Source organism: Cynocephalus volans, chromosome X (assembly GCF_027409185.1).
Source record: "Cynocephalus volans isolate mCynVol1 chromosome X, mCynVol1.pri, whole genome shotgun sequence".
Taxonomy (NCBI): Eukaryota; Metazoa; Chordata; class Mammalia; order Dermoptera; family Cynocephalidae; genus Cynocephalus; species Cynocephalus volans.
Genome location: NC_084478.1, coordinates 80,350,559 through 80,378,314, shown reverse-complemented (window position 1 = coordinate 80,378,314; position 27,756 = coordinate 80,350,559). Strand labels below are relative to the sequence as shown.

Genomic DNA, 27,756 nt, shown 5'->3' with positions numbered 1-27,756 from the left:
CCCAGCCAATCCCACTGCTGGTGGGGGCTGTTTACATAGCTCAAGGCATGTGCATTTTCCCCCAGTCATTCTTCAGAAATCATGTCCAGGAACAAGAAGATCCTTATCTCCTCTTAACTATCATCCCAAGGAAACCTTTCCTTACTAACTCAAGCTTTTCTCAGGATAGAAAAACCCTCCTGGGTTTTGCACTTTCCAGTGGAACCCTTACTGAGAATACCTAAAGAATTTCTGCTTCAGATGAGAAGTATCTTCTGATATTTCTAGAAAAGGACAATTTAAAAAATTTAATTTTATAAATAGTTTTAATTTAGATTATAACATACATAAAGTAAGAAGCCAATTATTTTGAACTCTGTCTCTGAATGAAGTTGGTCTTTCTAGTCACCTGTCAGGTTGCTCTGATGCCATATATACTTTTTTACACTAGTGCCTACCCTGAAGTTGTGCTGTACCTGACTCTACCCATGGGGACAGACAGAAGACAATGTAGTTATGCGACCTTCACCATTCCATCTTGAAATCATTTTATTTATTTTTTTTAAATGGCACCTGTAGACCAATAATTGAAATCACATTTCTAAGCCTCCATTCCCAAAGCCAACAGGCCCAGTCATCCTTGATGTACGTCATGTATCACCCCCAACCCCCACCCCCAGGCATACCAATAATCTCACGAAGAGAAAAAGAACATCCTACCTGTGTTACCTGCTTTTCCAGAGTGGCAGTGGGAATATCCAGGACAGACATATTGCTCTCATCTTGAAATACAGAGGCATCTCGAGACACACTGAGGGATGTGTTGGTATCATACAAATCAGGAGGCTGTGACACAAAACATATAATTTAGCTTCTATATAGGGAAGGGAAAAGAAATACAGAGAACTCCCCTTTAGAGCATTCACTGAAGAAAAAGGTCATGCAGAGCAATACAGTTAAAGAGAAAACATAATCTGGTATAGCTTTATGGACAAGTTTTTGGGAATCATACAAATGTTGCCTGTTCTAGCAGATAGGCATCTGAGGTATCTGATCAGAGGCCTGAAGCAGAAACGCATCAAATCTATGGGACAACTTTATGTTCTAACAGCTTCTCTGGTCAATAGTCTTATTGTTTTTAGGCCCAGGGCTTCATACCAGTGTTCTTCTGATTGTTCGATTTAGAGATAACTAAGTGGAAACAGGATAAAGTAACTTCAATTCCAACAAGAGCATGGGATGGTTTAATAGTTTATGAGCTTGTCAGAGGATGCTACAAAGCAAAATGGTGAAAACCATGGACTTTGGAGTAAACTGCCCTGGGTTTGAGTCCTGGCTCCACCACTTGCTAGTTGAGTAACTTTAACAAATTACTTAATCTCTCTAAGCCTTGGTTTCCTCAATTGTAAAACATGGATGATAATGTCTACCTCACAGGGTTGTTGTAAGAATTAAGAGATATGTGTAAACTCCTTACCCAATGCCTGGTACTCAATAAATTATAGATTCCTTCCCTCTTCTCTCCCATGAAAAGAACAGAGATTTAGCAAATGGACTATTTCAGTGACAGAAAGGCAGGAGGGACTTGATAAAATGCTCATAATGTAACATAAGATGAAAAGAACAAGACACAAAACCATACTGACCAATTTCATTTATAAGTGTGTCTATAAACACAAACACACACACCTTTTTCTTTCTGAGTGGCAGAACTGATTACAGGTATCTTATTCTTGCTTGCATTTTCCAGTTTTTCCCAATGAACATGCTAGTTTTATCAGTAAAAAACTCACACGTTACTTTGTGTGTGTGTTTTTAAAGCGAACAAACAAGACTTATTGAGAAGAGGGTTTTGGAGAAAGAAAGACAAAAGAGAATTTAAAGCATTACGAGCAGATAAACTAGTGTGGAAGAGAAGAAGGGAAAATGAGGAGATGAAATTTCTGCAAAATCTTAAACATAGCGTAGAAAATAAGAAGGGCTGCATAGGAAACTGCAAAGCGAACAGTTTTAGATAGTGTTAAGCTGAACATACGCTGCAACGCAAGCTGGGTGGAAATAATCAAGTGAAAAAACATTATCAACTACCACCATTTAGAAGTTGAAAATAAGGTATGATTACTGTCATGCGTCTATACAATCAGAACTGTATTATGACAGGTTAAAATAATGCAAACACTTTCTAATAACATTTGAGTTTGAGGAAAGTCACTCATGTGCATCTTTTTCAGGTTAAGAGGTAATGAGTTGGGCTTACTATCTTAAATGTGTATGTATTAAGTAAGTAAAGAGAAAGATAAGAGGGTGAACTGAAATAATGATGCAGTACTAACTATTTTATCCTACTCTTCATAAGAAAACTTCTACCTGAACCAAACAGCGGCTACTGCTCAGAAGGGAGAAGAGCTGACAGGTTTTCCTCAGCCATTTGAGGTACTGTGGAAAAGGTAGGGAAAAAAGGAAGATGACATTTGGGTCCAAGGCTTTGACTCACCAAAGGACTAGGCTGTCCTAGACCTGAGCAAACCATGTGCTACTCAGTGGCTAGACTGTCCTGAGTAGTGATAGCTAATACCCAAGTTTTAACTTACCAGAAAGTGCCTTGTGGAAGATGTGAGCCTATTAGCAAATAGGGCCTTCCTGGGCAACATCACTCACCCAAGCCCCCTTGACCCAATCTGCCCACACACTCCAAGAGCTTTTCCTTATTCTGGGCCTTGAAGAAGTATCTGAGGGTTCTTTATACTTGGCCCCTCAATAACCTAGGTTTTGGGATGAAAGAGAAAGTAAAAGATAGATAGGGAAAGTGCCTGAACGAGATACAGAGACAGCAATATCCAACGTAGATCACATAGGTTGCATTATCGGTCTAGAGTGAAACCTGGGTAGAATGAAAAATAAAATCCCTGGGAGAATTGGGAGAATTCTTCATTAAAATATTTATTTGAAAGATCTCTAGGAATTTTATAGACAACTTTCATATAGAGAAGGAAACAAACATTTACTGAGTAGTTACTATGTGCCAGGCAAATTAACTCACTTAATGCTTATAACAATCTTGGAAAATAAATTTTAGAGTAAAGGAAACTGACTTTGAGAGGTTAACTTCCCAAGATCACAAAGCTAGATAATAGCAGAGCTAAGACTCAAACCCAGGCCTATTTTATGTCAAACCTCATGTACTGTCAACTTTACCATAGTGCCTCCAATACAAACAAAAACCAAACACCAGTTATACTGTATTAAGTCCTATTCTTCAAATATGCCAACACTCTAATAAGAGTACAGTATAGAAAAAATATACTCTTAGCATATTCAGGGGTTCAGAATCAGATCAGAAAGACTAAAAATGTTTTATTCATCCTGCTCTCTAGTCTTTTGACATGCAAACTTAAGAACATTATAAATATTACCCGTCTTCATTTACTAGGAGAGGGAGTCAATCCAGGAAAATGGGTGACATCTGAGCTACACTGAGATACCTCTGAGGGAATGGTGTCTTATAGACACAACATGGGACAACATTGGCCCATGTCTGTAACTGAGAAGTCTACACTCTAGGGATGTCCTAGAGCTCCAAAATTCATGGACAAGAGACCTCCAGAGACTCAGAATGTTTCTGCCTATAGTAGTCAGGAATCTAGTATTCCCAAATACTGCCTAACTAATGTCCCATCCCATTCATTCATCCCACAGCTGCCTCTTCTGGATTCAACAAGACCACCAAGACCCATAGCCCTCACTCACCTTAGCCTTTGAGAAGACAAGAAAGCACACGAAAGGCATATGAAGAGGAAGGACAGAGAAGAACGGTATCTCAGTAAATAGATCTGTTAATATGCTCCCAATTTCCCAAACAAATAAGAAAAGTATAAGAGAAGGTTCCTAGTCCTCAGACTCACCTGAGGTGTATAGGGACCTGGGGTCATTGGGTCTAGGCTTTCTAATTCCGCTTCCTCCAAAGCTGCTTCTTTAGCTGTACAAATATCCTTCTCAAGTTGAGTCAAATGCTCATCATACTAAGAAATAAAGAAAATTAATGAATTAATTGAACATGTGTTTTAGGCACTGGGAATACAAAAGTGAACCAAACAGACAAAAATATCCCTGTCCTCAATGGAGCTTATATTCTAGTGGCAGGACACAGATGATAATCAAAATAAATAAAGCAAGGAAGGAAACAGGGCATGTGGAATGAGGGTGGGGGTTAGGATGTTACAGTTTAAAACAGGATAGTCTGGGAAGGGTCCTCACTCAAGGGAACAAAAGGATTTCAGAAAGCTAGATCACAAGGGGATCTCCTCTTTACCACCTACCTCAGTCAATGTCTGGTAACAGACGTTCACAATCTCCTGAGCAGTCTTAGTATACTGACTCTCAGGCCCTATAAAATGAAATAAGAAAATGCCATTACCTTTGCAGACTTCAGTTCCAGAATTTTATATTACGTCATGAGCAGTGTGTCCCATTACCCTAGACCCAAAAAAATCATGCTTCAGCTTTAGCTTGGATTCTTGCTCTACTTTTAGAGGTGGAAAATTTCAAACATACACACAAACAGACTAATATAATGAACTCCCATGTACTCATTAGCCAGCTTCAATGCATGGCCAATCTTGTTTCATTTATACTTCAACCTTCCAGACTCCTTCCAAATTATTCTGAAGCAAATTCCAGCATCATATAATTTCATCCATAAATCGTTCAGTATGTGTTGCTAAGGACACTTTAAAAAAGAATTATGCACAATACTATAATGGTGGAAACATGTCATTATACATTTGTCAAAACCCACAGAATATATAACACCAAGAAAGAACCCTTATGCAAACTATAAACTTTGGGTGGTAGGTTCATCGATTAACACAATTAATGTACCTTTCTAGTGCTGGATATTGATAATGGGGGAAGATGTGTGTATGTGGGGGCAGGGAGTACAATGGTAACTCTCTGTGACTTCTGCTCAATTTTGCTGTGAACCTAAAACTGTTCTAAAATAGTCTATTTAAAAAATTAAAGAAAGTCTATTAAAAAAAAAAACAAACCAACTGGATCACTTCTAAAAAAACCTAATTCTTTAATATTATCAAATAGCAATTCAAGATTCAAATTTCCCAAATTATTTCATAAATGTTCTTTCACATTTGACTTCTCTGAATCATAACCCAAACAAGGTCATAACCCCAACTAAACCCATACATTTAGTTGATGTATATCTTTTTTTTTCTTTTATTTCTCTTATTTATTTATTTATTTTACTGTTTGAGTCTACTTTTATTTTTTTAGACTAGTCAAGGGCAGTAGTGAGAAGGGAGGAAAGGGTAGAACAAGGAGTTCGATCTGTAACTGACTAAGAATAACAGAGATAACTCCCTACCTTGGACCAGACTGGCTGGTATTTCTCTAAAACACTTTACCTATAAGGTGATTCTTAACTAATCTATAAAGTTCCCCATATGGCCTTAGTTAAAAGTTGATAACTGGTGGCTTACATGTCAATCCAGTTTTGTTTGGCCCATATAAGAAATCAGTTGTTTGTAAAAATGGATTGAGCTGTGCACTCATAATATATATACTTTTCTGTTAGTTATACCTTGATAAAAAGCTTTAAAAAAAAAAACTTAGTTGACAACATTTAACAATTGGGAGATTTCATATAAAAACCCAAATGTCTTGTTTCTCTTAAAAATGAAAAGATGTGGTAACACAGGTTCAGTACTCCCACAAGGCACCAATGGACTGGAGCTGAGCAGCAGCTGCTCCTTTTAGATAAGGCATGTGTTCTCCAGGATACCATAGTCCCTATACCAGGTCTGCTTAACTCATTTATACCTGGACCCTGAAGGCATCTGAGTTTTCAATCTCTGCCTTAAGTGCTTTATTATAACTATTCTTTTGTATACTGTTCATTCACTTATTTACTCATAAGACATTTTTCTGAGTGCCTTCTATGTGCCAGGGATTAGAAATTACAGAAATGAGTAAGATATAGGCCATATCCTCAGGAAGTTTATAGTCTACTACAATGAGATAGACTGTAAACAAACAGGACAATACAATGCAGTGAAAAAATGCACAGAGGCATTTTTTCATGGAGGAAGTGACTAATTCTGGGAGGTAAGAGGGGAAAAGGAACTAGAAAAGGCTTCACAGAGGAGGTGATCCCTGAATTAAACCTACTGTTTATCAGAATATAAAGGATAAAAACTACCATATGTGAAGTTTTCAGGCCATATCTACTATGATTATTGCAAGCTATGACATGAACAAAGTCCCTTTCAGGTAAAACCTCTCACAATTATAGGCCAACTATTCTTTAAAAGATGTACAAGCTGCCTGTGCCAAACATAAATAAGCCAGAAAGAAAACTAAGTCAATCATCAAAATATTTAGGACACATATAAAGATAGCCAGAGATGGCTCACAATCAAGAATAGTTCTGAGTAATAAAACTGCAGCTCAAGTTTCTGCACTTCTGATCTCGTGGGGCCAGCAGTAGGTTGGTCCTCAAAATACTGATGGAGATAAACTGCAAAAGTTACCAGACAAGCTTTCATACTTCATGGTTTTTCTTTTTTTGTTTGGGTGGCTGGCAGATACAGGGACCTGAACCCTTGACTTAGTGTTCCAGTTAGTTATCTCTAACCAACTGAGCTAACTGGCTAGCCCTAAGCTTTCATGTTGATGGTAATACATGATACTAGAGAAAACAGCAAGCTGCATACAGGTTACAAGGCTCCTTCCCTGAGCCAGTACAACATTGGTTACTTACACCACACTGACTCTTCTACCTACAGGGTCCTGCCTCATGGCTAAAATCTCAGCCTGTGGATTAGGAATTCAGCCTTTATTCTACTTCAGTTTTGAAAAATAAACATACACCAATCTCTCAATTCCCTCATTTTATAATATAAGAAAAAGTTAGTTTTATATGTTTGCAAAGTTTCTCTCTTACTTTAAACCATTTTGAAGATGGTACCTCTTCCCTCCCTGTTTTCTTTGCAACACAACTCTAAAGAACACCCACTAATAATACCCCTAAAATTTAAAAAAAAAAATCAACCCACTTATTTACATAGCTGATACACTTGTCTATGTGTTTTGATTACTAGCTGTTTGTGTCTCATCAGTTTTAGACAGTCCATACTCTCAAGAATTTAAAAAAAAAAAAAAAAGTAGTTCTCATAGAAGTAGAGAGTAGAATAATGGTTACCAGAGGCTAGGAGGGGAGGGAGAGCAGGGAAGAGAAGTGGTGGACTAATGGATACAAAACCGTGCTATCTAATCTAAGTGAATCACTGTGCCCCACAAATATGTACAATTAAACGTTAAAATTTAAAAAAAAAAAAAGGGTTATAAGGGTTTCAGCTATTTAACTATATTACACTATTATAGGTAAAGTGGCACTGAAGTCATTTTAATGAAACATGGTGGCAGAGCTGGCAAACCATTGTTAACATAATGGATAAAAATAACCAGATTTTTTTCATCTCTATCTATACCAGGAGTTCTTGAATGGAGTGGTAATGAGAGTTAGAGATCCGTGAACCCTTTATAAGTATAAACAAAATTCTGTATGTAATATGCATATTTCTGGGTAAAAACCCATGGTTTTTCATCAGACTGTCAAAGGGGTCCATAACCACCTCTATAAAGCTAAAAATACTACTTTATACTCTGCAGCAATCAGAAGCTTACTAAGAATAGGATGATCAGCTTTAGGTTTTGCAGCTTAGGAAGAAATGAGGAGTCCAGTGAAGAGACATACAAAGATAACAGGGCCTCTGTGGGAATAATGAAGGTGCTAAGGCTGCTGGGGGTGGGGTGGGGGGGATATTAAATAGAAACTGAATTCCAATTTTCCAGTCCCTAAAGGGGTGCTATACAGACACTCAGAATTAGGATATAAAGCATAATTTCCAGAATGACACCAAAATGAAAATGAAAGATAAGGTCATTTATGAATTATTATTGTGCCCAACAGAATAAGCTACCCCTTAAAAATAAATGTTTTTCTGAGTATATTTTGCTTTCTCTGTTCTTAGTAAATCGTGGCCAAAAAACTGCAAATAGACACTGTCTTGTTGAAGAAATTTTTTTTATACTTTGTCTCACACCAAATATGGATTGGCAGAGCCCACAGAATCATATACAATTCAAATCCAAATGTCCTTAAATAGTTATAATTACAAGTTGATATTCCACCAAAATGAAGAAAATTCCTTTTGTTGTTTCTAAGCTAATTTCTCTCTACATATTTTGTTTTGTTATTTTAATTTAACTATTTTTTAAATTGAAGCATAACGGATTATACATATTTGGGGGTACAGCGCTGACTACTATCACCTGTGTACAACATGTGTTGATCAAACAATATTATCAGCATATTCATTATTACAAATTGTAATTATTCTTATGCCCCTTACCCAATCTCTCACCAACTCTTTTCTCCCTCCCCAACAACTCTAGTAACCACAGATTTGTCCTCTCCTTCTGAAAGATCAATGTGTTATTGTGGGCTTTTCTTTCTTTCTTAGCACTGACTTATGAGTGAGGACATGCTTGATGTGAGGAGAGAAAAGGAAAGTTATAAGCTTCATGGGTCTAGTTAAAGGGGGAAAGCAAGCATCATTGCTGCTAGCTATATGAAAACTTTCAGAGAAAAACATTAGTCAAGTTGGTGAGCAGTCCTAGGCAACCAAGGAGAGGAAGAGATTTGTGGTCACTCCTAGGTTCACATCTGCTTTGAGAACTCTTCTAAAAATACTAAATATAACCCCCTCCTAAGAAAATGAGTACTCTGCCAAAACAAGCATACATTATTACCTTGACAGTGAATGGTGTGGGGGATGTGGATTTGTCCCACTGTGAATCATTAAAATTAAAAAATAAAATTTTAGTAGCAGTAGGAAACTTAAATAAATAAATCAGCACCAGGTTCTAAAAAAACAGGAAAAAAAAATTCTGCATGGCTAATTCCTGAAGAAATTAGAATTACTAAATTCAACTATGCGTAGTCTACAGATCCCAAAGAGATGAGCTCTCCGGTTTCCCAATCCTTAGATATTTATCTCGAACTAGATCCAGAACAAGTGAAAAGTAATAAGTGAATCGAATAGTTCACACATTAGCTAGGCTCCTTACATTATGTAGAATGAGGATCAAATGCAAATTAACAGGTTTAGTTTCCAAGAAGTTCAGTCTCTTAAACCAGAGTAACAGACCCTCAGTCCTCACTCAGAATCTGGACTAGACCGGCCAGCCACAAAAAGAAAGAAATCTGGACTAAAAATTCAAGAAGGTAGAAACTATCCAGAGGGGAGCTGGTATAATAAATCTTACAGGCCAAGGGTAGGATTTACATTCAGGGCCTATCTGATGAAAAGCCCCAAAGAATCCAAAAATGCTTCTTTTTTTCCCCTCAAATAAATCACCATTCCATTCAACACACACTCAAGGGTAAAACACACACACACGCAGGTACTTCAAAAAGTTCATGGAAAGATCACGTTATTTTTTAATTCTATTTTTCCATGAACTTTCTGAAGTACCCTTTAGTGTGTATGCGCGCACACGCAAGCACAGCCTAGCCCCCCCCCCCCCCAATATTTCCACAATTAGAAAAATAGGGCTGGCTGATTATAGCACAGTGTTTAACACCAAGGTCAAGGGTTCAGATACCCATACCGGCCAGCTGCCAAAAAAAAAAAGGAAAAATAACAGACACCTCAAAACACCTTTTCCTATAGGGTAAAATTTATAATAGGGCTTGATTCTTCATTTTAAGCACTTACTCTAAAAGCCAGGTACAGTGCCTGGCTCTGCTGATATAAAAAACATAACAAAAAACAACAGAAGAGATAAGTCCTTGTCATTGATGCCCTTCTAGGCCTCACTAAACATACACACACACAAACTCATAATTTCAGTAAAATACAAAGTACTAAGGTAACTGTAGACAAAGGAGCAACTAACTGTGTCAGAGAATGAGGTAGTGTTAAAGAACACTTCATTGAAATTGTTCTCATCCAGTCAATGATACACTGCCAAATCCAGTGAACATTTTTCAGACTTGACCCTAGTAGCCCCACTGTTACATTTGTTTTTTGGTGGCTCCAAACCCTTGACCTTGGTGTTATCAACATCTCTCTTTAGCCAACTGAGCTAACTGGCCAGCCCACATTTGAAACTGATACTCACTTCTTCTTCCTTGAAACTAATTATTTGGCTTCTGGAGTACCACTTTCAACTCTTTCCCGGTACTGTATCTGTCTCTGGCCATTCCTTCACTCAACAGATATTTACTGAGTGTCTACTGTGTGCCAAGTATTGTCCTAAGCAACAGGGATAAGACAGACATGGTCCCTGCCTTCATGGAGCTTACAGCAATTAAGCTCTTATTAGATTTAAGCCACTAAACCTACCTGTGCCCATTTTTCTTTTTACACTCTTTGCCCAAATCTACATGATACCCATTATGATAACTTATATAGAATAAACATGAGGGAAATTAACATTGATTTATATCTTTCATGATATTCACGACAGAAGTCTGTTTTGTTTTTCCTGGTACCACAAAGTTGCCTTGCCTTGAAAATACATTACAGAAACTTCAGCCCTACACAAAGTCTGTTTTTCCCTGTCTCCTTTTTCTTTTAACAAATATAATCTTTACTTTCCCAAGAGATATTTCTTCAAAGGTAGACTTTGTTGTAACCTTAATATTTTCTGGTGCATATGTGCTTATTGGCATATTATACTATCTCACTATAAGTAGGGGACTTTAATGAGATACTGCCTTATGCCAGAGTAATACAGAGAAGAAAGGGCTAGTAAGTTACGGACATCTATTCTCTACCAAATTTAAGTAGAAACTGAATTCTTGAACAACAAAGCAGTATTATCATAGAAATGAAATGTCAAATGTCAGTGACCACTGGGCAATTTCCCTCTATTTCAGCCATAGTATTTTTTCAGACAAAGTGAAAATCCAATTTAGATATTTTTTCCAGAAACATTTATAACGATATCCTTGGCCTTTTTGAGTCCTATATGATGACTATGATGAAGAAAGGTACATACGATCTGTCTAACTTAAATTTTACTTAAACAAGATCACATACTCAAATGAATGAAAAATCATCCACAACATATTGTCAAGAGAAAAAAGCAAATTGTAGAACAGAACGTAAATATATGATTTCATTAGTCAAAACAGAAAAACCATATAGTGTGCATAGAAAAAGGTCCAGAATTACTTTGGAGAACAGGATGGGAGGAGTGGAAGGACTGACAGATTTTTCCCTTTCACTTTATACAGTTCTACACTGTTTCATTTTTCTCAATGAACATGGATTTAATTTTTATGATAAAAATTTTGTTTTGTTATATACTTGAATTTTACTGAAATTATTGGCAAAGATTTTAAAGCACTGATAATTTGATAATTCTCAGTGTTGGAAAGACTGTAGGGAAACAGGCATTCTCCTTCACTGTTAGTTTGCTGTTGTTTTTGTTTTTGGCAGCTGGCCAGTCCGGGGGGAATCAGGGATAGGAACCCGTGACGGTTGTGTTATCAGTACCATGCTCTAACCAAGTGAGCTAACCAGCCAGCCCTCCTTCACTGTTAGACTATAAACAGGCACAGCCTTTTTGGAACACAATTTCAGAATGTCTATCAAGATTTCCTACAGAGGAGGCTGGCCAGTTACTCAGTTGGTTAGAGTGTGGTGTTATAACACCAAGGTCAAGGGTTCAGATCCACTACCAGCCAACCTCTCCCTCCCCCCCCCCCGCAAAAGATTTCCTACACAGAAATTTTTCATGAGCACACAACGATATCAACAAAATATAAAAACAGTAAAAAACTGTTTGCGAGCCAGCATTATAGAAATATTCTAAATAATGCCTATCAACAGGGGAATGGTTTAATTATACATACATCCATGCTATGGAACACGTTAAAAAGAATGTAGAGATTTATATGTACTAACATGAAAGGATGATCAGTAAAGATGTCAATTTTCCCCAAACTGATAAACGGGTTTAACCCCAATTCTCATCAAAATCCCAGTGAGACTTTTTTGGAGATATAGACAAGCTCCTCCTAAAATTTATGTGGAAAGGCAAAAGAAGTACAACATAAAACAGTTTCGAAAAAGAATAAGTGAGAGGAATCACTCTACCTGATAATACTTATAGCTACAGTAACCAAGGCAGCGTGCAGAAGAATAAGCACACAGACCAATGGAACAGAAAAAAACCAGAAATAGACCAACGCACTCAACTGATTTTTTTGTTTGCTGGTGGCTGCCTATTACAAGGATTCAAGCCCATGAACTGATTTACCAAAAGAACAATCCATAAAAGAAAAAACTGATAAATTGGACTTCATCAAAATTAAACATTTCTGCTCTTTGAAAGAACCTGTTAATAGAATGAAAAGGCAAAACACAGACTGGGAGAAAATCTTTGCAAATCCTCTACGTAATAAAGGTATTATACCTGGAATAAAACTCTAAGAAAACAACACAATTAAAACTGGGCCAAAGATATGAACAGATATCTTCACCAAAGGAAATATACAGATGGCAAATAAGCACATGAAAAGATGGTCAACATCATTAGCCATTAGGGAAATGCAAAGTAAAACCACAATGAGATAGAATAGCTTTAAAAAAAAAAAGTGATAATAATGAATGCTGCAGAGAAACTATCACTCATACACTTCTGGTGAGAATATAAATGGGACAGACACTCTGGAAAAGAATATGGCAGCTTCTTACAAAACTAAACATATATTTACCATTCTGCTCTTGGGCATTTATTGCAGAGAAATGAAAACATAGTCACACAAAACCCTGTACATGAATATTCACAGCAGCTTTATTTGTAATAGCAAAATACTGGAAAAAATGTCCTTCAATGAGTTAATGGTTGAACAAAATCTGGTATATTCATATAATGAGATACTACTCAACAATGAAAAAAAATGAACTACTGATAATACAAAAATTTGATTGGATCTCAAGGGAATTAGCTTTGTGGAAAAAAGTCAATCTTAAATAGTTACATATTATTCCATTTATATAACGTGCTCAAATGTCAAAACTATAGACACAAGAGAACAGACAAGTGGGACAGGGACAGTGGTGGGTGCATGTCTGTGGGGGTGCAAATACAAAGAGCAGAGAGTTCTCTTTTGGTGACAGAACAGTTCTAAATCTTGACTGTGGTGGTAGTTACATGAACCCATATATGGTATAAAATTGCACAGAACTATATACACACACATGCACAAATGAATACAGATTTTTTTAAAAAGCGAAAGCTGAATAAAGTCTGTAACCTAGTTAACACCAATGTGCCAGTATCAATTTCCTGGCTTTGATATTGAATTACAGCTATGTAAGATACTACTATTGGAGAAAGCTAAGTAAATGGTACATAGGAATCTTTGTAAAATTTTTTGCAATTTCCTGAATCTATAATTATCTCAATAAAAAAATGCTTTAAAAAGAGGAGTAAGATATATTGTGAGCATGAAGAACAAATTACAGAATAATTATGTACAAAAACGGCAATTTTTGTGAGACAAAAATAAACTATAATTATAAAACATGTTTTGAGACTTCCGGTCAAGATGGCGGAATAGATGGTCCCCAGCGTTACTCTCTCCCACAAATCAACCAATTTACAACTATAAAATAACATCAGCCAAGCTGTGGCCACTGGAGCTCAGGGGAAGAGGAGAGACCTACCGAGTTCAAGAAGGTGGGAGAAACCAGAATGACAGAAAAAACTGCTCTGAGCGTTTCGGGTGACGGCTGCTTTAAGGCTCAGCTGATGAGCGCATGGAGCAGGAGCCAGCAGAAGCCACAGCTGTGCCCTTCAGATGGAGTTACTTGGAGGCAGCAGAGGAGAAAAGGGCCTTGGTGGCCCCCAGTATAGCAAGACCACTAATAGGGTTCCCGTGGACCCACACAGGAGCAAGGAGCCAGAACAACAGAAAAAAGGGAGCCATTCAGAAGCCGGTGAGTCATTGCAAGGGACCAGCGCAGGGCCCGTCCCATGGGAGGTGTTTGGAGCACAGGCAGTGGGGGAGACAGGCCCACTGGGAGAACACTGGGACACAGCAAGGACAGCTGATCTGCCCCCCGATCAGCGCAGGACCACTCAGACCAGACTGGTCGGGAATTGCATGGAATGTAGTTTGATGAAAAAACTCAGGCCCAACCTATAAGATCAACCATTAAAACCTGAGCTACACAAAAAAACCTTACCTAGGGAAACAGCAGCAAAGCAGCAATTTAACTCAACCACACAGCTCAAGTACTGGTACCCACAGGAAGTTCCCCCGTGTTAGAAGTAAGCAAAGAACAAAAAACTAGTTCCGGACCAGGTGCACCACCAGCACCTTGGGGCCTGCCTGGGAACTGGAGGCTTAGAGCAAACCCAACTCCCACATCCAGGCAAACTACACCAGTGCCTCAGGGCCCACCTGGAGACCAAAGGCATGGAGAAGGGGACCGGACCCCCCTCCCACAACCAGGTATACCAAGCCAGCACCTCAGGGCCCATCTAGCAACCCGAGGCATGGAGCCGGGGACTGGACCCTCCTCCCACAACCAGGCACACCATGCCAGCACCTCAGGGCCCACCCAGGGACCCAAGCCATGGAGAAGGGGACCAGACCCTCCTCCCACAGCCAGGCACACCACACCAGCACCTTGGGACCCGCCTGGGAACCTGGGGCATGGAAGTGACCAGAAACACCCCACAACCAGGCACACCGCCAGCGCCAATGAGCATGCCAAAAACATCACCTCCATGTGGGTGGCCCACCACAGCCACCACAATAACCATGGCTGCCACAAAAGCATCCAGACACCACAACCACCACGCAGATGGTCCGCCAACCACTGGAGTGCATTCACACAAGGAGAGTCACCAGCAGTGATAAAGAAAAGAGGAGGATGTCTCTCTCCATAAAGCCCACTTCAGGATGACAGAAGCAGCATCTGCTCTATGATAATATTGGGGGACATGACCACACCTCTCAGCATTAGACAGATCATCTAGGCAACAAATCAACAGAGTAACCATTATTCTTTCAGAAGGAGAGAAAAATCTAGGGTAATTAGAGGGGGGAGAGGAGGATGGGGAGAAATTGGACAAGGGGCATAAAGAATAATTACAATTTGTAACAATACATATGCTAGTAATATTGATTTGATCAACATATTTCAATGTTCAACCCCAAAAATATGTATAATCGATTTTGATTCAATAAAATAAATTAAAACATCTTTTGTACAAGCACAGAATAAAGTATATAAGAATATACAGCAATCTCCTTTATCTGAGGGGGATATGTTCCAAGATCTTCAGTGGATGCGTGAAACCACAGATACTACCAAATCCGACTACCATCAATTGGAACATGTTTCTGTTCATGTCTTCCACCCACAAATTTAATGCCTTTTCCATCTTAATTAAGCATTTATCATTCACTGTGGCCAGAATTTTTGCAGTCTGAGGTGCGACATCAAATTTCTTTTTCCTTCAGTAGATTCCTTTCAGTAGATTTTAGCAACCTCAGCATACAATTTATTTTCTTTCTTTCCTCACTGAGAACTTTCACCTTTTCACTTAAAGAAAGCACTTTACGGCTTCTCGTTGACATATCTGAATTGCCAGCATTGCTATTCTTGCACTTTGGGGCCACTGTTAAGTAACATAAGGGCTATATGAACACAAGCATTGCAATACCACAGCAGTCAATATAACCGAGGGGGCTACTAAGTACCAACTAAGTGATAGCGTATACAGCGTGGATCTGCTGAATGATTCAGTGTGAGAAGAAGTGAGACTGCATGAGATTTCATCATGCTACTCAGAACGGTGCATAATTTAAAACTTAGGAATTGGTTATTTCTAGACTTATCCATTTAATATTTTCAGACTGTGGGTAACTGAAACCTTGGAAAGCAAAACCGCAGACAAGGGGTTTTGCTACTGTAAACCAAACTATCTCTGGGAAACAGACATGGGAGATATGAGTGGGAAGGCAGGCAGAGGCTTTAACTTTTAATTTTAAATATTTCCAGATTGCTTAACCTTTTTTTTTTTTTTTTTTTTAAAGATGACCGGTAAGGGGATCTTAACCCTTGACTTGGTGTTGTCAGCACCACGCTCAGCCAGTGAGCTAACCGGCCATCCCTATATGGGATCCAAACCCGTGGCCTTGGTGTTATCAGCACCACACTCTCCCAAGTGAGCCATGGGCTGGCCCTGCTTAACCTTTTTATAAGAGGTATGAATTCCATTTTTTTAAAAAAGAGGTCTACCTGACAGGAATGTGGATGACAGGTTAGAAGGAGGTAAGTCTAGAGGCTGGGACATTTGCCAAGTGACTTTAATAATCTAGACAAAATTTAATGAGGTCTTTACTGATATACTGGATGTTGGAGACTTATTCAAGGGAAAGAATAAAGAATAGCTCTGAAGTTTCTAGATGTAGCTATTGGGTAATGTTAATGCCCCATTAAACCCAGATTGGAAATAGTAAACAAGTCAGTAAAGGAGGGAGAAAGATGGAATAAAGGACAGGAGGAGGAAGAGATAAAATGTTCAGTTTGAAGTAGGTTTGAAGTTCCACTGGGACATCCAAGGGGAAAATGTTCAGCAGGTGGTTGAGGATATAGACCTTTGCCTAGAATAGAGTTGAGAGTCATTAGCAAAGAGATGGTTGTTGAATTTACAGGAGTAGGCAGAACATTCAGCAAAGGAATCTGAAAAGGAATGGTTTAAGTGATAGCAAGAAAATAAGAGCTGAAAGTTGTCATGGAAGTCAGTAACAATACAGTTTCAAAGAAGAAATGGTCAATGACGTCAAATACCAGGGTGAGGTCAAGATAAGGACTGAAAAGTGCCCACTATATCTGGCGATTATGTGATCGTGTTCACTTCGTAGATTGAGCAGTGTGAGGCATGAATGGCAGCCGAAGAAATGGAGAGAGATGTTACATAATTATAAAAGAAGTCTGGCTGTCATAAAAAAAAGAATGAAATTCCAATACAGGTCACAACGTGAATGAATCTGGAAAACGTTATGGTTAAGTGAAATAAACCAGACACAAAAGGACAACTATTGTATGTACCGTATGATCCTACTTATATGAAGTACCTAGAATAGGCAAATTCATAAAGACAGAAAGTAGAATAGAGGTTACCAGGAGCTGGGGGGAAGGGGGAATGAGGAGTTATTGTTTAATGGGTTTCTGTCTGGGATAATGAAAAAGTTCTGGAAATGGATACTGGTGGTGTTGCACAACTCTGTAAATGTACTTAATGTCACTGATCTGTACACTTAAAGACAGCTAAAATGACAAATTTCTATGTTCTGCTTATTTTACCACAATAAAAACAAAAGAAATCTGACTATAAAGAGAAAGAGAAAGGCAGGCAGCAAGAGGCTAATGCAGGATTGGGGGAGTTTTTAGTCTTTTCAACAATGTGAGAGACAATCTTTATATGGAATATTTATATCTTGGCTCTAATCACTGATGGAAACAAAGAACCCTATTACTCATTAGTGGCCAACCTTACACAGTAGTATAGTAGCTGCATAGCACAGACTTAGAAACAAGTATTATGGAAACTCTTTAAGCATTATATTAATCTATGAACAATACTGAATCATCTATTCATGTTCTTCGAACTGAAACCTTTAGACTTAACCAGTTAGAAAGAAAACGAGCCCATGTATAATAGCATCAAAATTTTTTAATTACCTAGGAATAAATTCACTAACAAAAAAAATGTTCAATAGCAACAAAAACTATAAAATACATACGAATAACTTAAACAAAAGATGCCTAGAAACTATATGATGAAAACTAGAAGCCTTTACTGAGGAACAAAAAAGAAAATCTGGGGTCAGCCCATGGCTCACTTGGGAGAGTGTGGTGCTGATAACACCAAGGCCACGGGTTTGGATCCCTATATAGGGATGGCTGGTTAGCTCACTTGAGAGAGCGTGGTGTTGACAACACCAAGTCAAGGGTTAAGATCCCCTTACCGGTCACCTTTTAAAAACAAACAAATAAACAAACAAAAAAACTGAATAAATGAAGAAATGTAAACTCCCAGATGGAAAAGTGCAATATTATAAAGATATATACTCTCTCCAAATTAATCCACAAATTAAATAAGATCTCAGTACTGTTTATTTATTAGAGGACAAGTTACAAGTAACAAAAATGATCCTACAGTTTATTTAGAATAATTAGGTGAAGATAGCCCAGGAATTTAAAATTATAAAGCTTTAGTGATAAAAACTGATATTATCTGTGATAACAGCACTAGACTAGACAATGAAACGAGAGCCCCAAAATAGGTTCAAGAATATACAAAAACTTAGTACATTATAAAGGTAGCATTTCAATTAGTAGAAAAGGATAGACTATTCCACAAATTGGACTTGGACACTGGTTAATCATTTGGAAAGAAATAAGTTCGGCATTTATCTTACACTTTAGATTCTATTAAAAAAAAAATTTAAATATTTAAAATATTATATGTATTAAAAGAAAATATTGTTGGCTATCCTGGAAGTAGGGAAATACAGGAATTGTCCCTGGCTTTCTGCTGAACTCAAGCCAAATACAGCAAATTCACTGAACTGAATAGAAAGATACTAGAGTCTGAGGAGGCTCAAAGAGCTAGAAATTGCAGGGCAGAACTGTAAAGGAGGGAGCTCCACAGAAAAATAAATTAAAATCTGCCAAGGTTCCCTTCAGTCTTTGGTTGAATACTAAGCCATACTTGCATAGAATGAGACTCTGCAAAGCCAGGCAAAGGGACCCATAAGCTGAAAAACTATCAGAGGTCACACACGGTTGGATGTTACTAAAACAAAAGTGGGGGGGGGGCCCTTTTTTGGTTAAATAAGTTTATGAGTATTTTATATCTAGATTGTGGGGTCCCACTGAGCATTCTAAAACTTCAGGCTCTCAGGTTTTATGACACATGCTCTACCTATCCGAGATCTGTCTTGCAGATGGCTTCTTACTGGAGTTGATTTTTGGTTTTAAGAGCACTGGAAAAGAAACTTGCTATGAAATTCTTGGGAAAAAGGATCTCATCATGACTAGCTCAACATCACCTATTGGTACAGACTATGCAGCTCATTTCAAATTTAACCAAACATTGAGTAGTGAGGTCTCTACCAACTACTTTTTTTTTTTTTTTTAAAGATGGCCGGTAAGGGGATCTTAACCCTTGACTTGGTGTTGTCAGCACCACGCTCACCCAGTGAGCAAACCAGCCATCCCTATATGGGATCCGAACCCGTGGCCTTGGTGTTATCAGCACCGCACTCTCCCAAGTGAGCCAGAGGCCGGCCCCTCTACCAACTACTTCTTAAACTATTCATAAATACGTACAAATTGAGAAATGTCACTCAAAAAATCTAGATTTTCAGCTTCTCTTGAAAAATTAAGATACTTAGCAACACTGGATACTTATTTCACTAGGACAATAATCAGATGAAGTAAGGACATATCTCTTTACAGAATATGTACTCTTTCAGTTTACTACAATCTCCACCTGGCCCCCTTTATTCATTTAGATTACTTTTCCTGGCCCCTGCAAGCCCCCTGAGTTTAAGATCTCTGTTCTTCACCTTTAGTCACCATTATTAACCAACTCTTACTCACCAAAGACTTACGCACCTGGCACAATCTTCCTTTCCACACCAAATCTTTCCCATTGTAGTGGGTCACTCACATGTTATCACCTATCCAAAATCCTTACAGATCTTCGTGCCAATGGTTTGCACTTCCATTCCAGCTAAACATATCCATGGCTATACCCAGAATGTTGTCTTTACTAAAAAATGCTTTACCTCTGAAAGTTTCAACCCCAATATCCTACTTTCTTAACACAGCCTTGTTATCTGTCCAGTTTCTTCATTCTCTCTCTCTCACCTCAAGGAAACTGCAAGGCCCATTAATTCCTATCCCCCAACCTACAGATACTTTCCTAGTGACAGTCTCTTCCCTAATCAGCCCCCATACTTTGAAAACTAAGGTAATATAGGACAACAAACCCAAGTAAACTGCAGGATCATTGTGATATATCTTCCTGAATCAGCAATTTTACTCAAAGATTGGAGGGGGGATGTAAAGTATTTGGTAAGAAATTTTAAACATGTTGAAGTACAAACAGATAAGCCTAATGTAAAATTTATGTAAATCTTTAAGATAAAGCATAAGTTGCCAAAGAAATTTCAAGCTTTTATAGAGCTGCTTTGAGATATTTCCCAAAACTGGAGACCATATAGTCACGATCTGCTGCCATAAAGGGTCCTTTGGTTACAAAGTTTGAGATGCTCATATTTCAACCTTTTTTTTCCTAACACCCTCAATTCCTGATCTTTCCAACACACTCACAAAACAAAATCCCAAGCCTGAACCAATTTTATTATCTGCCTTCTCAGTTCCTTGACTTGGTTTGATGAGCAATGACAAAGAAAATCACGCAACTATGCCAACTGATGCTGCTATAAAAATTAATCATCTCTAACCTCAGCTGTACCCTCAAAAGCTGCTCAAAAGAGTTCTTCTAAAATGTCCCTAGTGAACTCCTTTTCCAATTTCCTACAACAAATCCTTATCTACATCTCTCTTCTAATTCCTTCTCTACCACCTCATCCACTCTCAGCAAAAAAGACTGTTTCTTACTTTACAGGGAAAATAAGAGGCTACTGGGCAGAGTGTTTCTCAATGTCTATCTTCCCACCTCCACAGAGACTTCATATCCTTAAATTTTCTTCTCTTTCACCTATACAAAGTTCCCCTCTGTCCAAATGCCTTCATCCCCTCAACACATTGACTACTATCTTCCTTCTTCCCTTTACAGGCAAATTTCAGTCTCTACTTTCTTACTTCCCATTCATTCATATCTCCTACAGTCTGGCTTTTGATTCTACCACCTCACTAAAATAGCTCTTCTAATGACCATTCTCTTTGCTCTTCTTTGTAGCCATTTTCTCTCCCTGAAACCCTTTTCTCCTGGTTTACAGGACATATATGGTTTCTCCTTCTTTCATTCTGGCCACTCCTCAGTATTAACCCTTATATCTTAAATGTTGGAATTTGTCTAGTCTTTTTCATCCTACATCCCCTCTTAAACTAAACGGTGATTCTTAACTTTTTGGGGTCACACACAACTTTGATAATCTGAGAAAAGCTATGGTCTTTCTACCCAGAAAAATATACTACCATGTTTTACATAAAACATTAGAGAGTTCAAGGAATATACTCTACTCCCTATTTGAGCTCATCTGCTTATATTTTTATATATTGATGATTTGAAAAAATATCCATATTTACAGTAGATTCTCTTCTGAGCTTTGGGCCTGTTATATAACTGTCTGATAAAAGTCTTCACTTGGATGGCCTGCCTCAATAAAACACATCCCAACTTGAACTCTACCACGTTTTCTCCAAAACTGCTCCTCCTGTATTTCCCATTATTAGTCAATGGCACCACCAGTTGCTCAAGTCAGGATTTTAGATGTCATCGGACTTATGTATCCTTCCAAAAATGAAAATTTATTTTTTTAATTACAAAGTATTATGGGCTCACTTTAAAAAATTCAAATACCTAAGCACAAACAGTTATAAAGCAAAAATCATCCTCCACCTCCCCTTTTAGTAATTCTACTCTATTGCAACAATTGAGCTAAATAGTGACTGACTCGTTTAGATTGGATACCTGCTCTCTAGTTCATCAGTCCCACATAGCCCATTTCGCTTATTTATGTTACCTGGCTGGCTTCTCTATAAGATCTAAATTTGTGACCCCCCTTCTAAACATACTGTTGAATAACACAGTTTTCAACAATACATCTTGGGTATCTTTTGATATCAGCATATACAAATATACCTTATGTGTCACCTAAACCTACCATTTTGATAGCTAAGTCGTTTTCCATCATATAGATGTACCATAATTTAACCAATTTCCTATTGCTGGATATTTAGAATGCCCATGTTTTTGCAATTACGAACAATATTGAAAAGAACATTTGTACATATACCTTTGCAAACTGGTATGGAGTATTTCCTAAAAGTTAAACTGCTCACCCAAAGTGAATGAACATTTACAGTCCTCTAGAAAGTTTGCACTAATTTATGTTTCCACCAAAAGCATATGAGTGCTTAGCACCATCTTGAATTCTCTATCCTTTACCTTACCCCCAACTTCCAACCATTTATGAAGATATCAATTCTACCTCCTCAATATCTCTACAATCTGTCTCCATCTTTCCAATCTTATTGCTACTTACCTTAGGTTCAGGCCCTCAATAGTTTCTTTATTGATCTCCATATTTCATTCCCCTACAACTCATTCTCTGGATAACTTCCAGAATGATCTTACTAAAGCACCTGATATGTCCCTCTTTCCTTCTAAAGGTTTGGTGTGACACAAAAGACCTTTCAAGATTTGACCCGTCTATCTTTAAAAGCTCATCTCTTAATACCAAAATTAGCTTCCACTCTGCATCCTAGCCCGACTTAACTATTTGCATTTCCCTATCCAAGGCACTTTTATCTCCGACTTAACTATTTGCATTTGTGCTCTCTACCTGGAATTTCTTCCCCACCCTTCTCCATTTTATTACAGTTGGGCCTCCATATGTCCACACATATTCCGTATCTGTGGATTCAACTGACCACTGATCAAAGATATTTTTAAAAAACACTGCGTCTAAATGGTGCTGGGACAACTGGATATCCATATGCAGGAGAATGAAACTTGATCCATACCTCTCGCCGTATACTAAAATCAACTCAAAATGGATTAAGGATTTAAATATACACCCTGAAACAATAAAACTTCTTAAAGAAAACATAGGAGAAACACTGCAGGAAATAGGACTGGGCACAGACTTCATGAATACGACCCCAAAAGCACGGGCAACCAAAGGAAAAATAAACAAATGGGATTATATCAAACTAAAAAGCTTCTGCACAGCAAAAGAAACAATTAAAAGAGTTAAAAGACAACCAACAGAGTGGGAGAAAATATTTGCAAAATATACATCTGACAAAGGATTAATATCCAGAATATATAAGGAACTCAAACCACTGTACAAGAAGAAAACAAGCAACCCAATTAAAAAATGGGCAAAAGAGCTAAGTAGGCATTTCTCTAAGGAAGATATACAAATGGCCAACAGACATATGAAAAAATGCTCAACATCACTCAGCATCCGGGAAATGCAAATCAAAACCACATTGAGATACCATCTAACCCCAGTTAGGATGGCTAAAATCCAAAAGACTATGAACGATAAATGCTGGCGAGGCTGCGGAGAAAAAGGAACTCTCATACATTGTTGGTGGGACTGCAAAATGGTGCAGCCTCTATGGAAAATGGTATGGAGGTTCCTCAAACAATTGCAGATAGATCTACCATACGACCCAGCTATCCCACTGTTGGGAATATACCCAGAAGAATGGAAATCATCAAGTCGAAGGTATACCTGTTTCCCAATGTTCATCGCAGCCCTCTTTACAATAGCCAAGAGTTGGAACCAGCCCAAATGCCCATCATCGGATGAGTGGATACGGAAAATGTGGTACATCTACACAATGGAATACTACTCAGCTATAAAAACGAATGAAATACTGCCATTTGCAACAACATGGATGGACCTTGAGAGAATTATATTAAGTGAAACAAGTCAGGCACAGAAAGAGAAATACCACATGTTCTCACTTATTGGTGGGAACTAAAAATTAATATATAAATTCACACACACACACACACACACACAGAGACACACACACACACACGCACACAAACCGGGGGGGGAGGGGAAGAAGATATAACAACCACAATTATTTGAAGTTGATATGACAAGCAAACAGAAAGGACATTGTTGGGGGGGAGGGGGGAGGGAGAAGGGAGGGAGGTTTTGGTGATGGGGAGCAATAATCAGCCACAATGTATATAGACAAAATAAAATTAAAAAAAAAAAAAAAAAAAAAAAAAAAAAACACTGCGTCTATACTGAATATACAGACTTTTACTTGTCATTATTCTCTAAAGAACTATTTACATAGCATTTACATCATATTAGGTATTCTAAGTAATCTAGAGATTATTTAAAGTATACAGGAGGATATGCATAGATTATATGCTATATATACCTTTTTTAAAAAGCATGACTGAGATGAAATAAACAACTGTGTTCTGCTTTTCTCACTTAACATTATGAGTATTTTTTTTGTCAAGTTTAAAAAAAAAGAGCTTTTAAACTTTATGTAATAATCCATCATATAGATATCACTATAACTAAGCATTTCCTTTAAATTAACCATTCAGGTTTATTTATTTCTCATTAATAATATCTTTGTCCACATCTCTAAATAGGACAGATTATAAATCTTACCATGGGCTAAGCACATACGTGCATTATTTTATTTAATCCTCACAACAACCCTCTGAGGGGGATACTATTATTATTACCATTTTACAAATGGGAAAGCAGAGGCTAAGTTACCTGCCCAAAATCACATTGCTATTAAGAGGTGAAGCCAATATTCAAATCCAAGTCTATCTGACTATAAAGTTTGTTTCCTTAAGTATTTTTAAATCTCTCAATGTTGCCAAACAGCTTTCCAGAAATGTCTCACAATTTTATACCGCCAACAGCAACATGTGAGAGCACCTGCCTCACGAGCATTGAGTACTTCCGTTAAAAAACTGAGCTTATCTAATAGGTGAAACAAATGGTATCTTTTTGTTTCAATTTGCATTTCTTTGATTACTAGTGCAAATTTATTCATGCTCATTACCTATTTAATCTTTGTCTTCTGTGATTTGTCCATCTGCTTTCTGCTTATTTTTCTATTAGCATCTTCTGGGTTTTTCTTATTGCATTACATAACCTCCTCCTAAGTCTGCCCTATGTCTTAAGTCAGCCAGCACCAGGACAAATGACCTTCCTATAACACACCTGCTTGCTTATCAATTACTGTATATAGTCTTTTTTTAGACATCTGTGGGCTCACCAACACTTCTATTACTAGAATTCCGGATGGTTAGCTTTAGGTGTTTTCAGGAAACAATAATGGAAATAAATGACCTGATAAGGGGCATTTCCACATGACCTGATAAGGGGCATTTCCACTCTAATTTCCAATTAGTAATAAGAAGAGCAAAAGGGAGAAAGTACATTCTCTCAACCCAACCCAGAAGGGGAAAAAAAAAATGGAAGGCTCATCTCCTACCACTTCCTTTAATGAAATAAAAATGTTCTAGTCAAGTACAGTTCCCTGAACTTGCCCTGTTCTCCTTCTTCCATGATATTTGACATTCTGTTCTCTGCCCAGAATGCCCATTTCCTCATCTGTCTTTGTGGTTGTCCCCTCCTTCACCTCCTCCCGCCAATTCCCTGTCCCTTCTATGCAAACTTATAGCCACACTACTTGAGCTGCTAAATATTACAGGAGAAAAGTCACATAATCATGTGGATTTTTAGTTGAGAAACCTCACTTATGTTAGGCAATTCTCTCAAAAACTCTTAGCTCCCTCTTCTATTTTGTTTAAGGAGTAGTATGGGATCACCGTTTCCCTGCTTAATTTCTTTAATGTTTTCCCACTTAGGGTAAGGTAAAAACTCTTTAGTATGGCACATAAGGCCCTCTATGATCTGACTCCTGCCTATCTCTCTATACACATAACCAGTTAGTCATTCACTAACATGTACAATTAACTGCAACCCCAACAACTTGTTTCTTAAACCTACCATGGCTGGCCAGTTATCTCAGTTGGTTAGAGCACAGCCTTAAACCTACTGTGCAATTTCAGGCCTCTGTGCCTTTAGATATTGCTGTTCTCTCTACCTGGAACATTTTTTCCTCCACATTCTTTGCCCAGCAAATGCCACTGAGCATTCAGAACTAAACTTAAGAAAACTCTCTTCCACAAAGCTTCCTCTAACGTTACTCTGATTTAGATATCCTATCCTGCGGCACTCTGTGCATGCTTCTATCATAATATTTAAGTACTGTAATCTAGTACCCAACTAAACTACCATTGTCCCTTGCTATCTGAGGGGCACTGGTTCTAGGACCAAAAAATTTTTGAACACTCAAGTCCCTAACATAGTACAGCTGGCCCTCCATATCTGCAGATTCTGCATCCTCAGATACAGAGGAGTGACTGTATAATCAACCTGAGAGCAAGGACCATATCTAATTTGATTTTATATTTGTAGCATCTATCAGTGCCAGCATACATAAGGTACTCAATCAATGTTTGGTAACAAGTGAGTCATTCAAAACTGAACTTCAGCAGCTTCTTTATGAAGCCTTCCCTAACCCTCAAGTTAAGATATTCCTTGCTTTCTTCTAGTGTACTTTGTATATCTATTACAGTCCTTATCAAGCTGCATTTTACCTGTCTCTATCAACTGGACTGTGAATTACTTGAGGATAGTGACCGTCTTTCCCATCAGTAGATTAAGTAGCTAGCACAGAGCCTGGCATATGTCATTCAATCAATTCATGTACTTAGCAAAACTCCATGTGCCAAGGAAGCTCACCATGGTCTATAACCACATATTTCCCTAAGCTCCATTCATCTAAGGGGCTGGGGCATAGGTGAGTTTTCACATCTCATGGAAAAAATCAGGCTCAAAGCCCAAAGTAACATCCATTTGATATTTAGTCTCAACTTATTTTTGTGTTTTCACAAAAATTTCAGAAGTGTATATTGCTTTTTGATCATTAAAAGTTAATACCAAACTTTAAAGAATACACTAAAACTGTGCCTGCTTAATAAAAAAATCACACTAAGTCACTTGACTGATTCTGCCAATTGTTACTGCTAAAGGCTACTTTACATTTAAATCTGAATAATGCAAACTATTGTTGGATAGATAGATTGAAGGAAAGAGAGGAAAAAAAGAGAAATACCCACCATTATACTTAACACTGTTGGCCAGAATAAGGTTTACATCATCTAGAAAGGTCTCCCGACTCTGATACTTGTGCTTAGAGATATTCTGTGATGAAAAGAATCAGGCACTCAGATACACATACAAAGACATTTGATTACAAACAGGCATTTTAGATCAAATCACTCACCTTACGTATAGTCTCTAAATCCATTGGATTGACAATAACTTTGTAATAATCTGGAACAAACTTCTTATTAACTGGGTGATGAAATGGCCAAGACTAAAAAAGAAAACATGGAAAATTAAATGGAAACCATTCTTCATACCAGATTCTCGACTGTGTTAGGTCACAAATATTTCTGACAAAAGCCATGAACCCTTTTCCCAGAAAAATACATAATCATATGAAACTTTGAGTATAATTTAAGGGTGTATGGATTCCTTTGAAGGTTCCTATGCCCTGACAGGGTAAAAACTCTGCTCTACACTCACAATTAAAATTCCTTATTCCGTAGTCTCATCCAGAAATTTTATAGCAATACACATATAAAACATATGCCTACAATGCAAAAGGAAGCTCAGTTCAGAATTCCTGGGAAGGACCATTACAATGAATCAACATGGTAACCCTGCCATAAAGTTGCAAAAAAACAATAACAAATGAAACAAAAACCAAACACTGGGTAATTATCAGGGTCTTTTGTCTAGAAGTACCTCTAAATCAAGAGCCTCCCATTAGTTGGCATCCTTTCTCTCCAGGGCTATTCAGAAGCATTTAAATACTGATTGTCAAC

At 37.9% G+C, this 27,756-nt stretch overlaps 1 protein-coding gene across 6 annotated transcripts in view; it reads right to left on the bottom strand.

Annotated features, from left to right (window-relative positions):
* TAF1 (TATA-box binding protein associated factor 1) overlaps nucleotides 1–27,756 on the bottom strand; it is a 132,276-nt gene that overhangs the window by 68,663 nt on the left and 35,857 nt on the right. For 3 of the 6 annotated variants that reach the window (XR_010022386.1, XM_063083860.1, XM_063083861.1), the window contains exons 31-36: nucleotides 27,150–27,242; nucleotides 26,983–27,067; nucleotides 4,296–4,363; nucleotides 3,882–3,998; nucleotides 2,347–2,415; nucleotides 700–825 (exon numbers count right to left, since the gene is read on the bottom strand). Coding sequence is in view for 5 of the 6 variants with exons in the window: in XM_063083860.1 (XP_062939930.1) it covers nucleotides 700–825; nucleotides 2,347–2,415; nucleotides 3,882–3,998; nucleotides 4,296–4,363; nucleotides 26,983–27,067; nucleotides 27,150–27,242 (558 nt within the window). In the remaining variant the exon portion in view is untranslated. Of the gene's footprint in view, nucleotides 1–699; nucleotides 826–2,346; nucleotides 2,416–2,661; nucleotides 2,742–3,881; nucleotides 3,999–4,295; nucleotides 4,364–26,982; nucleotides 27,068–27,149; nucleotides 27,243–27,756 lie in introns of those variants that run through there. The other 3 variants (XM_063083862.1, XM_063083863.1, XM_063083864.1) reach the window with 2 other exon arrangements.